The sequence below is a fragment of the Scyliorhinus torazame genome, chromosome 7 (genome assembly GCF_047496885.1).
Source record: "Scyliorhinus torazame isolate Kashiwa2021f chromosome 7, sScyTor2.1, whole genome shotgun sequence".
Taxonomy (NCBI): Eukaryota; Metazoa; Chordata; class Chondrichthyes; order Carcharhiniformes; family Scyliorhinidae; genus Scyliorhinus; species Scyliorhinus torazame.
Genome location: NC_092713.1, coordinates 32,851,141 through 32,864,702, shown reverse-complemented (window position 1 = coordinate 32,864,702; position 13,562 = coordinate 32,851,141). Strand labels below are relative to the sequence as shown.

General features: G+C 42.7%; 1 protein-coding gene across 6 annotated transcripts in view; it reads right to left on the bottom strand.

Moving 5' to 3' along the window:
• Nucleotides 1-13,562, bottom strand: part of ccdc18 (coiled-coil domain containing 18) — a 239,684-nt gene that overhangs the window by 218,416 nt on the left and 7,706 nt on the right. For 4 of the 6 annotated variants that reach the window (XM_072510507.1, XM_072510510.1, XM_072510509.1 and 1 more), the window contains exon 2: nucleotides 2,105-2,239. The exons of 1 other annotated variant lie outside the window; for it this stretch is intronic. In XM_072510507.1, coding sequence (XP_072366608.1) covers nucleotides 2,105-2,211 — 107 coding nt within the window. In that variant the 5' untranslated portion in view covers nucleotides 2,212-2,239. The remainder of the gene's footprint in view (nucleotides 1-2,104; nucleotides 2,240-13,562) is intronic. One more of the 6 variants, XM_072510508.1, reaches the window with a different exon arrangement.

Genomic DNA, 13,562 nt, shown 5'->3' with positions numbered 1-13,562 from the left:
GGTACAAGAGCAGTTTTCCATTCTTTAGTATTTCTCCACCTTCCAAACAATGTTTAAAGAGCACACAAAGCAGATGCAATTTTTAAAACCTCTCTTTTCAGGACATAATAAAGCTATCTTATATAGTCCAGAAGAGGCAAAATCTTTGCATCTGGATAGCCTTCGTTGAAGACCATTCGGAGTGAGGTTTATGGTCTCCAATCAGTTAGCTGTACATAGAGGCAACCGAGACTTGCTCTAAATCTTCAACAGTGCCGACTGTTGAATAAAAATTACTAAATATCTGAGCACAATGTTGGGGATTATAAGTGACTCTCCCAGTTACTGGATTAAATAGTGGGCCAGTAAAGTTTTTAACTTTCTGTTTGGGCTTCATGTAGTTCCAGAATGGTTTACAGTCCCTACTTTCTGCAACTGTACATTCAAAATTCAGCAGCGCCTGTCACACTACATCACTTTGCTGATGATCGAGTAGGGATGGTAATTGGCCAGATTAGTTTTGTCCAAGGTCTTTGTAACAGGCCTTTCTAACATTAGGCCCATTACAAAGACAGGCCTAATGGAATTTTGATGATTGCTGGAGATTCCCCACAGAGTAGACAATTTGAGACATTGGGTGGGATTCTCCATCTCGCCGCATCAGATTTCTGGTGCACGCGGCCTCAGGACTCTCCGTGCCGCCAACAGCCAATGGGGTTTCACATTGTGGGCAGGCCCACGCCGTCAGGAAATCCCCGGGGTGCCGGTGCAATGGAGAATCCCGATAGCGGAGAATCAAGCCCATTGTGTTTGGACTTAGGTAAGCAGGGCAGGGGATCAGAGTGGGATAAAGATGATATAATTAATCAGAGGAACCAGGTCTGTAGCAGGTGGTTTAGTTTTTAATTTGCTAGGAGCTTGAAGCTGAGCAGCAGTTTTTGCCAAAGGCTGTCAGGTTTGACACAGACAGAAGGATTTGCAGACTGTTTCCTGAAAAGATCTCTCTTCAGTCTTTCCAAGAAATCTCTATACAAGGGTACAAGTAGCCCTGTGCTCGCTAACTTTATTTATAAGTGGTTTTTGACTTGTGATGGGATTTGCTTAATTTGAGATAGATAAGGTTTCACAGTAAAATAGGTTTTCCTTTTATTTTAATAAATTGTTGAACTGTTAATTGAAAAGCTATTTTCTGTGATGTTAACATGTTTAATCCTGTGTTAGTCCGAAAATTTGTTCTAATATACAAGATACCTATTGGAATCACTCCAGGGTGAAGATTCCTTTCCTCACAGTAAATTTAACAAAAGTGTTTGGGGTTATTGTCTGGTATCTTAACAAATGTTGGGGTCTCGTCCGGGATCTTAACAATTCTCCCTTAGAGAAATACATAGATGAAGAGACCAGGAAGGCAAACATGGGCATACCAGAGATAACTATGTGACCACAGGAGAAGATATCGTATAGGAGATGGCAAAGTTGAGGCTTTCGTATTGCTTCCTCATGGTTGCAGTTCATCGGTGGTAGAGGATGGTCTGGTCAACCATCTCAAATCTCCCAAGGAGCACAATAAGCAGGGCGCAGAAAGTCACATACTTCTGTTTCATGAAGAAAAGTACTTTTAATTTTGCACAATCTGATGACAGCAAGTTCAGGTGCCCACTGTAAGTATGACTGAAGGCATTCAAATGGATTTTAATAAATTGGATTGAATTGTGTACATGGACCAATAGTTATGAAATGGAATTTAACATAGAAAAACGTTAGAAATGTTTCCTAGAGTTCAGTAGGGTCAGTCACTTCACTAATTACCATCTATGTCTTGGAGTTGAGAGTTACACTGTCCAATTCCTACTTATATGAATGCACTAGAAGGTTCACTTTGAGAATTCCTGCTTTAATAATCATAATTATCTTTAATGCCACAAGTAGACTTACATTAACATTGCAATGAAGTTACTGTGAAAATCCCCTAGTCGCCACGTTGTGGCGCCTGTTCGGGTACACTGAGGGAGAATTCAGAATGGCCAATTTATCTAACAGCACGTCTTTCGGAACTTTTGTTGTGCTAGAACTATCTGATTCTATGATAATTGCAGAGACAAATAGTTGCTATCCAAATTCTGACCTGCTAAAGTCTGTCCTTGGGCTTTGTAAACTTCTTTCAGTCTTCATTAGCCTCTTCCTCAAAGTTAGCAAATTATCCATCCACTTGGCCTTTTGGTAACAAAGCATCAATGTTTGTCATGAAGATGTTACCACACTACAAAAGCAAGCGTTCAAACTACTTAGAAAATTATATTTTACAACTGAATTTGTAATATGATGAGGACGTTAACAATTAAATCAGAACAATATCTGGATAGGGTATCTATTACCTCCTAATTAACCTAAAATTCATTTTGCAATTTTTCAAAGGATCAAATGGCAGGACCATCATCAACTCAAAACAAAAGCAATAATGTTTTTACAAATAGCTTCCATTTATATAGCACCTTTCACAGCAGGACATTCAAAAGCATTTCACAGTCAACGAATGCAGCAGCCAGTTTATGCACAGTAAGATCCCTCAAACTGCAATGTGAAATGAAATGAAAATTGCTTATTGTCACAAGTAGGCTTCAAATGAAGTTACTGTGAAAAGCCCCTAGTCGCCACATTCCAGCGCCTGTTCGGGGAGGTTGGTACGGGAATTGAACCCGTGCTGCTGGCCTTGTTCTGCTTTACAAGCCAGCTGTTTAGCCCACTGTACTAAACCAGCCCCAATGTAATGACAAATCAATACATTATAACACTAAATACTTCTAGAACTTACGTTCCCAGGTTTAAACGCATGTTGTAGTTCTGTACATTTTAATTTATGCTCATGTAACTGGTCAAATGATAGATTCCTATTGGCACCTTGCATGACATAACAATAATACTAAAGCCCCAATTTACTAAAATATTTTATTAAATAGGGTCCTTGAGCAATTTCTTTACCTCAAATTGCTCCCAGCACAAGTGCCACCTATGAAAAATATTTCCGTCTAACAGGAAAGACATTTGTGATTATGTACTTTCAGCATTTTCAATTGAAGCTTCAGCTACATATATAACCATTGAAATATTTCACTGACTAAAATGCAGCTGTGTTAAACATATTTACAAAGTGCTGTGTTCTACCAACAAGATTAAGTTGACTTTAAAAAGTAAACATTCTGTGGGCTTGGGAATTACATCCCAAGTTACCCTGAGAAGGATGCAGTGCACAACTTTGGAATAATGAAATGGCTTGCTCCATCACTACAAGGAGACAAAGATGGTAAGGTTGGCACATATTGGCTCGGGACAATTGGTTACCCAATGTTGTATTTGAGCGAGTATGAGCTCCCCCATTGGGGGGGGAGGGAGGGGGGGGGGGGGGGGGGTGGAGAGAGAGAGAGAGAAAATCGTTAGCTGTGCAGCTGTATAAATAGAGTTGGCCAGTGTGGTATTGGCTGGAAGGTGAACCAGTAGTAAACTATTCCTAGTGTACATATTGTTGTAAATAAAGTTACTTTCTACTTGACTCTACAAACACGTGCTGGATTCTTTGTGGCCCTCACAAAAGGTGGATTTTTAATGACAAATCTACCAGCTCTCCCATATTTTATTTCCCCCATTGTTACCTCACAAATGACCATAGTTATAGAATTCAATTTTATCTTGACTATTTAGAATTTCAAATCATGGCCAACTGGTTACTGCTCTTGTTATCATAACCCACAATATTACCATCTCCAAAATTATCACTATATTTGGCACCAAGCTACTACACAAAGAGGTATGGTGACAGGTCAAAGAGATAAGAAGACCTTAAAAGGAGAAATACTAAAAAGATATTTTGGGTGGATTTCAGAACTCAGGGAATGAAGATGTTGAAGCTGGACTAGAAAATAAAATTATAGGAACACAGAGTTCCTCCACAGGGTTCTTGGGCTGGAGAAGTCAGAAGGGTGAGGGTTTAAGTCCCAATTTAGCATGTAACCTCGCTGATACCTCCATGCAGTTACTGAGGGGGTGCTGCACTGTTAAAGGTGTGATTTAATGGAGACTCCACCAGCCCTCTCTTGAACATTAAAAACACATTAAAAAATCCAAGAAGAACGTGAGTTTTTAAAAAATTTAGAGTACCCAATTATTTTTTCCAATTAAGGGGCAATTTAGCGTGGCCAATCCACCTAGCCTGCCCATCTTTGGGTTGTGGGGGTGAAACCCACGCAGACACGGAGAAACTGTGCAAAGTCCACACAGTGACCCGGGGCCGGGATCGAACCCAGGTCCTCAGCACCATAGGCATGCAGTGCTAACCACTGCGCCACCGTGCCCCCCGAAGAATGTGAGAGTTCATTAGTCAACCAACTTCACTTTTAAAATAATCTTTTCATGAGAATCTGAAATTTCAGTTGTGAAGCAGTCATACTGGCACAGCATACTGGGTAGCACTGCTGCATCACAGTACCAGGGACCCGGGTTCAATTCCGACCTTGAGTATCTGTGTGGAGTTTGCATGTTCTCTCCATGTCTGCGTGGGTTTCCTCCGGGTGATCCGGTTTCCTCCCACAGTCCAAAGATGTTCAGGTTAAGTGGTTTGGCCATGCTAAATTGCCCCTTAGTGTCCAAATGGTTAGGTGGGATTACAGGGATAGGGTAGGGGTGTGGGCCTAGGTACGGTGCTCCTTAGGAGGGTCAGTGCTGACTTGACGGGCTGAATGGCGTCCCACTGCACTGTAGGGATTCTATGGTTTCTTTTGGATTAGATGTTTATTTCTCTTTCCACATATGATGCCAGTCCTGCAGCGTTTTTTTTCCAGTGCTTTCTGTTTTTATTTCAGATTTCCAGCATCAGCAGTCTTTCCTTTTTACAAGACCTTATTACATGCAAATTGGTTACTGTGTTTCTTACTTTGCAACCTTATATCTCAAACGTTTATTTTCTTTTTCTTTAAATTTAGAGTACCGAATTATTTTTTTTTCCAAATAAGGGGCAATTTAGTGTGGCCAATCCATCTTTGGGTTGTGAGGGTGAAACCCACGCAGACACGGGGAGAATGTGCAAACTCCATACAGACAGTGACCCGGGGCCGGGATCGAATTGAGTCCTCAGCACAGTAGGCAGCAGTGCTAAACACTGCATCACTGTGCCGCCCATCTCAAAATTAAGTAATTGTTTGTAAAGCACTTTGGGAGGTCCCGTGGATGTGGAAAATGCTATATAAATGCAAGTTGTGGGTTAGGATCAGAAGGAGCCGACCAAATAAAGAGTATAAATAGAAAGAGTTAACCTTTGGGGCACTTTGGATTGGATTTGTTTATTGTCACGTGTACAGTGAAAAGTATTTTTCTGCGAGCAGCTCAACAGATCATTAAGTACATGAAAAGAAATAGAAATAAAAGAAAATACATATTAGGGCAACACAAGGTACACAATGTAACCACATAAACACCGGCATCGGATGAAGCATACAGGGGTGTAGTGTTAATGAGGTCAGTCCATAAGAGGGTCATTTAGGAGTCTGGTAACAGCTGTATCTCCTGCCCGATGGAAGAAGCTGGAAGAGTGAGTAAGCCGGGTGGGTCGCGTCTTTGATTATGCTGCCCGCTTTCCCCAGGCAGCGGGAAGTGTAGATGGAGTCAATGGATGGGTGGCAGGTTCGTGTGATGGACTGGGCTGTATTCACGACTCTCTGAAGTTTCTTGCGGTCTGAGCCGAGCAGTTGCCATACCAGGCTGTGATGCAGCCAGATAGGATGCTTTCTATGGTGCATCTGTGAAAGTTGGTAAGAGTTAATGTGGACATGCCGAATTTCCTTAGTTTCCTAAGGAAGTATAGGTGCTGTTGTGCTTTCTTAGTGGTACCGTCGACGTGGGTGGACCAGGACAGATTTTTGGTGTACCCCTAGGAATTTGAAACTGCTAACCATCTCCACCTCGGCCCCGTTGATGCTGATAGGGGTGTGTACAGCACTTTGCTTCCTGAAGTCAATGACCAGCTCTTTAGTTTTGCTGGCATTGAGGGAGAGATTGTTGTCGCTGCACCACTCCACTAGGTTCTCTATCTTCCTCCTGTATTCTGACTTATCGTTATTCGAGATCAGGCCTACTATGGTCGTATCATCAGCAGACTTGTAGATGGAATTGGAACCCGTGGCTGCGTGGGTTTCCTCCAGGTGCTCTGGTAAACAGCAGCATTATGGATGAGTTAGCATTATGGACGAGTTAAAGTTTACAGAGTATGGACATGAGTAGCTGGTCACGTGATAATTGCAATCGACGAATTTGGAGAAAACTTCATTTGGACAGGGATGGGGTGAGATTTGGGGGAATTAACCACCTAAACTTGTTTTTCAAAAAATAAATAAGTTTATTAAAAATGTTTCCACATTAAACCTTGGTAACCTTTTGTTACCTCTATCTCTTGATTTTTACAGAAGGAAAGCAGCACTTCAATGCAGTCATCAATGGTGAATGTTTTCTTTGACATCCTCATCTCAGATTAATCATTTCGGTTCTGGTACTTAGCTTGCATTTTCTATGGAATCCAGAGGCTGACACAAGGTACTAGCATCATAAGGAACATTGTAGCAATCCTTAAATTCTACTGCAAATAAATTAACTTCATCAATTTGTCCCAATAAATTCCACTGGAGAGTCTTCCAACTTTACCAAACATGTTCTAAAGGAGATAGCTGAAGAAATAGTGGAGGCGTTAGTTATGATCTTTCAAAAGTCACTGGAGTCAGGGAAAGTCCCAGAGGATTGGAAAATCGCTGTTGTAACCCCCCTGTTCAAGAAGGGAACAAGGAAAAAGATGGAAAATTATAGGCCAATTAGCCTAACCTCGGTTGTTGGCAAGATTCTAGAATCCATTGTTAAGGATGAGATTTCTAAATTCTTGGAAGTGCAGGGTCTGATTAGGACAAGTCAGCATGGATTTAGTAAGGGGAGGTCGTGCCTGACAAACCTGTTAAGAGTTCTTTGAAGAGATAACAAATAGGTTAGACCAAGGAGAGCCAATGGATGTTATCTATCTTGACTTCCAAAAGGCCTTTGATAAGGTGCCTCACGGGAGACTGCTGAGTAAAATAAGGGCCCATGGTATTCGAGGCAAGGTACTAACATGGATTGACGATTGGCTGTCAGGCAGAAGGCAGAGAGTTGGGATAAAAGGTTCTTTTTCGGAATGGTAACCGGTGACGAGTGGTGTCCCGCAGGGTTCAGTGTTGGTGCCACAGCTGTTTTCTTTATATATTAACGATCTAGATGACGGGACTGGGGGCATTCTAGCTAAGTTTGCCGATGATACAAAGATAGGTGGAGGGGCAGGTAGTATGGAGGAGGTGGGGAGGCTGCAGAAAGATTTAGACAGTTTAGGAGAGTGGTCCAAGAAATGGCTGATGAAATTCAACGTGGGCAAGTGCGAGGTCTTGCACTTTGGAAAAAAGAATAGAGGCATGGACTATTTTCTAAACGGTGACAAAATTCATAATGCTGAAGTGCAAAGGGACTTGGGAGTCCTAGTCCAGGATTCTCTAAAGGTAAACTTGCAGGTTGAGTCCGTAATTAAGAAAGCAAATGCAATGTTGTCATTTATCTCAAGAGGCTTGGAATATAAAAGCAGGGATGTACTTCTGAAGCTTTATAAAGCATTGGTTAGGCCCCATTTAGAATACTGTGAGCAATTTTGTGCCCCACACCTCAGGAAGGACATACTGGCACTGGAGCGGGTCCAGCGGAGATTCACACGTATGATCCCAGGAATGGTAGGCCTAACATACGATGAACGTCTGAGGATCCTGGGATTTTATTCATTGGAGTTTAGGAGGTTGAGGGGAGATCTAATAGAAACTTACAAGATAATGAATGGCTTAGATAGGGTGGACGTAGGGAAGTTGTTTCCATTAGCAGGGGAGACTAGGACCCGGGGGCACAGCCTTAGAATAAAAGGGAGTCACTTTAGAACAGATGAGGAGAAATTTCTTCAGCCAGAGAGTGGTGGGTCTGTGGAATTCATTGCCACAGAGGGCGGTGGAGGCCGGGACGTTGTGTCATTAAGACAGAAGTTGATAAATTCTTGATTTCTCGAGGAATTAAGGGCTATGGAGAGAGAGCGGGTAAATGGAGTTGAAATCAGCCATGATTGAATGGTGGAGTGGACTCGATAGGCCGAATGGCCTTACTTCCGCTCCTATGGCTGACATAAACAACTTGAATTATAGGGAATACTGGACTAAAGAGAGGTCAATAAATCGTGTGTATAGATTCTAGTTGCATTTTTCTTAACTTTTCTTGCAATGTGTCTCCTTCTAGGCAATATTCTATACCTAAGTTAGTCTGACCAGATTTATTGCTCTTTCTCTCCTCTAAATTCTTACTTTTGCTGATTAACTCTCCTTGTAGGTGGGTGCATTTTAACCCAAACTTCAAGTTCACTGTTAATTAAAATAGCCTTTGTCTGATGACCTGATGGTCTCAGACTAGACAAGCAACAGCCTGACATAACCATGCTCACAGGATTATACCTTATAGATAATACCCCAGGCACCACCATCACCATTCCTCGGTGTGCCCTGACCCACCGACAGGATAATCCCAGCAGAGATAGTGGCACAGTGGTATACACAGTCAGGAAGGAGTTGCCCTGGGGGTCCTCAACATTGACTCCAGACCTCATGGAGTCTCACGGCATCAGGTCAAACATGGGAACCTCCTGCTGATTACTATGTACAACACCCCCTCAGATGATGAATCAGTATTCCTCCATGACTTTAACAAGTGAGTTAGTTGGCTGAGCGATCTAAGACACTGCATTCAGCTTGTGGTCTCGTCTCGAAGCCTGGTTTTGAATCCCACTCCCGACATTGATTTTGGAGCCCACGTAGCTCAGTCGGTAGAGGATCCTACTCCCCACAGTCATCTATGTCAAACAATAGGGGACCCAGCACAGATCCCTGTGGTACACCACTGGCTTCCAGTCACTAAAACAGCCGCTGTCCCCTTGTCTTTCTGTCCATATCATATTTGCCCATCTTCATTTATCGCTAACCCCCTATCCAGCCCCACACCCCCCACAACAGTATAAATCTGACCCCATTTCCAGTTCTTTCTCGCTTCGACAAAAAGTCATCCAGATTCAACATTAGCTCCCTTCTCTCCCCACAGATGCTGTCAAACCTGCTGAGATTGTCCAGTATTTTCTGTTTTTGATGCAGTCTTTTTCAGCCTCTGAAAGCTGGCAGGGAAAGGAATGGAAATGGTGGGTAAGGGAGCAGAGTTGTACCAGAGAACAAAGATAATGTCAAAGCATATAACCATGAGAAAACACTGGAAAAATTAGACAAAACCATAATATTACAATTGGTGGAAGTCTGAAATAAAGTTCTGGTGAAAGATCACAGACCTGAAACATTGAGTCAGTTTCTCTCTACACAGGTCCTGCCAAATCTCCTGAGCATTTCCAGCATTTGTTACTGGAAAAAGTTAGGCTTATCTGCCTGGAAAGGAGGCCTCCGAAAATAATATTTGTAGAAGTAACAATATTTAAGGAAATAGACTATTACTTTAAATTAACTTGCGGTCTTAAAACATGGGATGCAGATTCAAATTCAACAACAGGAACTACAACTGATGGAGAATATTCTCACCCAGGCAAAGAATAACCAACAGATGGAGTAGATTTATACATACGGTAGTAGGTACTAAAACCCTGAAATTATTAAACAGTGGTGGGTAGTGAGAGGAAGTGGGTGGCATCATTACCGTGTGATTAAACTAACATGTCCAATAGCTGTTTCTTAAATAAATTATCTTGTGGTATATGCCTAATTACAAGATAGATTGTGTATTAAGTTTTGTACTTTATTTCTGCATATATCACTAACATAATTCACCACATGCTTAAGGAACTGCACCCTCATCTTTTGCTTCGGCTCGAAGCTCAAGGAGCAACACTGCATATTCCAATTTAAGCACTTACATCCAAGATTGTACCATGAAGGAAAACGTCTTAATTTCACAGATGAAAGGCCTGACTCTAATTTTTTGCATTGTCAGTAAGGAATGAAGTTAAATTGATAGCAAGGAACGATATAGGATCAGAAGGCATAGAATTTCTGTGGGTAGAGTTGAGGAATCGCAAAGGTAAAAAGACCTTGATGGGAGTTATGTATAGGCCCCCTAGCAGTAGTCAGGATGTGGGGCAAAAATTAAATCAGGAGATAGAGAAGGCATGTAAAAAAGGCAATATTACAATAATCATGGGGGACTTCAATATGCAGGTGGACTGGGAAAATCAGGTTGGTAGTGGATCCCAAGAAAAGGAATTTGTGGAACGTCTAAGAGACGTTTTTTGGATCAGCTTGTGACAGAGCCTCGGGAACAGGCAATTCTAGATTTAGTGATGTGTAATGAGGCAGACTTGATTAGGGAACTTAAGGTGAAGGAATTCTTAGGGAGCAGTGACCACAATATGAAAGAATTTATCCTGCAGTTTGAGAATTTACCCTACAGTTTGAGAGGGAGAAGCTGCAATCAGATGTAACGGTATTACAATTAAATAAAGGTAACTACAAAGACATGAGGCAGGAGCTGGCCAGAGTTGATTGGAAAAGGGGCCTAGCAGGGAAGACAGTAGAAAGCAATGGCAGGGGTTTTGGGGGGTTATTAGGGAGGCACAACAGAAATTAATCCCATGGAGGAGGAAACATGCTAAGGGGAGGACAAGGCATCCATGGCTGACAAAGGATGTCAAGGACAGCATAAAAGCTAAAGAAAAAGCATATAAAGTGGCGAGTATTAGTGGGAAGCTAGAGAATTGGGAAGCCTTTAAAAGCGAGCAGAGGACAACTAAAAAAGCAATAAGGGGGGAGAAGATTACAAGCTAGCTAGTAATATATAAGAAGATAGGAAGAGTTTATAAAAGGTAACAGAGAGACAAAAATAGACATTGGACCACTGTAAAATGTGGCTGGAGAAGTAATAATAAAGAAATGGCAGACAAACTGAATAGTTACTTTGCATTAGTCTTCACGGTGGAAGACATCAGTGGGATGCCAGAGCTCCAGGAGAACCAGGGGGTAGAGGTGAGTGCAGTGACCATTACTAAGGAGAAGGTTCTGGGGAAACTGAAAGATCTGAAGGTGGATAAGTCACCTGGACCGGATGGACTACACCCCAGGGTCCTAAAAGAGATAGCTGAGGAAATTGTGACGGCATTGGTGATTCCTCCAGGAATCACTGGCGGCAGGAAGGGTCCCAAGTGGCTAGTGGCTAATCTAACACCACTGTTTAAGAAGGGAGGGAGGCTGAAGACAGGAAATTATAGGCCGGTTAGCCTGACTTCGGTCATTGGTAAGATTTTAGAGTCTGTTATCAAAGATGAGATTGCGAAGTACTTGGAAATGCATGGTAAAATAGGACTGAGTCAGCAAGGCTTTGTCAAAGGGCGGTTGTGTCTGACAAATCTGATAGAGTTCTTTGAGGAGCTAACAAGGAAGTTAGACAAAGGAGAACCAAATAAACGTAATTTATTTAGATTTCCAGAAGGCCTTTGACAAGGTGCCGCATAGGAGATTGTTGAATAAGTTAAGAGCCCATGTGTTAAGGGTAAGATCCTGGCATGAATAGAGGATTGGCTGCCTGGCAGAAGGCAGAGAGTGGGGAGAATGGGGTCTTTTTCAGGATGGCAGCCTGTGACTAGTGGTGTGCCTCAGGGGTCTGTGCTGGGACCACAACTTTTCACAATATACATTAATGATCTGGAAGATGGAACTGAAGGCACTGTTGCTAAGTTTGCAGATAATACAAAGGTCTGTAGAGGAACCGGTAGTATTGAGGAAGCAAGGGGGCTGCAGAAGGATTTGGACAAGCTATGAGAGTGGGCAATGAAGTGGCAAATGAAATACAATGTGGAAAAGTGTGAGGTTATGCACTTTGGAAGGAGGAATTTAGGCATAGACTATTTCCTAAATGGGAAACTGCTTAGCAAATCAGAAGTACAAAGGGACTTGGGAGTCCTTGTTCACGATTCTCTTAAGGTTAATGTACAGGTTCAGTCGGCTGTTAAGAAGGCAAATACATTGTTAGCATTCATGTCAAGGCGGCTAGAATACAAGACCAGGGATGTACTTCTGAGGCTGTATAAGGCTCTGGTCAAACCCCATTTGGAGTATTGTGAGCAGTTTTGGGCCCCGTATCTAAGGAAGGATGTGCTGGCCTTGGAAAGGGTCCAGAGGGGGTTCACAAGAATGATCCCTGGAATGAAGAGCTTGTCGTATGAGGAACGGTTGAGGACTCTGGGTCTGTACTCAGGGGGGATCTTATTGAAACTTACAGGATACTACGAGGCCTGGATAGAGAGGACGTGGGGAGGATGTTTCCACTTGTAGGAAAAACTAGAACCAGAGGACACAATCTCAGACTAAAGGGACGATCCTTTAAAACAGAGATGAGGAGGAATTTTTTCAGCCAGAGGGTGGTGAATCTGTGGAACTCATTGCCGCAGAAGGCTGTGGAGGCCAAATCACTGAGTGCCTTAAAGACAGAGATAGATAGGTTCTTTTTTTTTTTTATAAATACTTTATTGAAAATTTTTGGTCAACCAACACAGTACATTGTGCATCCTTTACACAATATTATAACAACACAAATAGCAATGACCTATTTTATAAACAAAAAATGAATAAATAATAAATAACAAAAATGAAAACTAACCCTAATTGGCAACTGCCTTATCACAAGTAACACTCTCCAAAAATATAATTTAACAGTCCAATATATAATTATCTGTAGCAACGACCTATACATATTATACAGTATATATTAACAACCCTGAGAGTCCTTCTGATTCCTCCTCTCCCCGCCCCCCCCCCCCCAGATCCTGGGCTGCTGCTGCTGCCTTCTTTTTTCCATTCCATCTATCTTTCTGCAAGGTATTCGACGAATGGTTGCCACCGCCTGGTGAACCCTTGAGCCGACCCCCTTAGGACGAACTTAATCCGCTCTAGCTTTATAAACCCCGCCATGTCATTTATCCAGGTCTCCACTACCGGGGGCTTGGCTTCTTTCCACATTAGCAATATCCTGCGCCGGGCTACTAGGGACGCAAAGGCCAAGACATCGGCCTCTCTCGCCTCCTGCACTCCCGGCTCTTGTGCAACCCCAAATATAGCCAACCCCCAGCTTGGTTCGACCCGGACCCCCACTACTTTTGAAAGCACCTTTGTCACCCCCATCCAAAACCCCTGTAGTGCCGGGCATGACCAAAACATATGGGTATGATTCGCTGGGCTTCTCGAGCACCTCGCACACCTATCCTCCACCCCAAAAAATTTACTGAGCCGTGCTCCAGTCATATGCGCCCTGTGTAATACCTTAAACTGAATCAGGCTAAGCCTGGCACACGAGGACGACGAGTTTACCCTGCTTAGGGCATCTGGCCACAGCCCCTCCTCGATCTCCTCCCCCAGCTCTTCTTCCCATTTCCCTTTTAGTTCATCTACCATAATCTCCCCTTCGTCCCTCATTTCCCTATATATATCTGACATCTTACCATCCCCCCACCCATG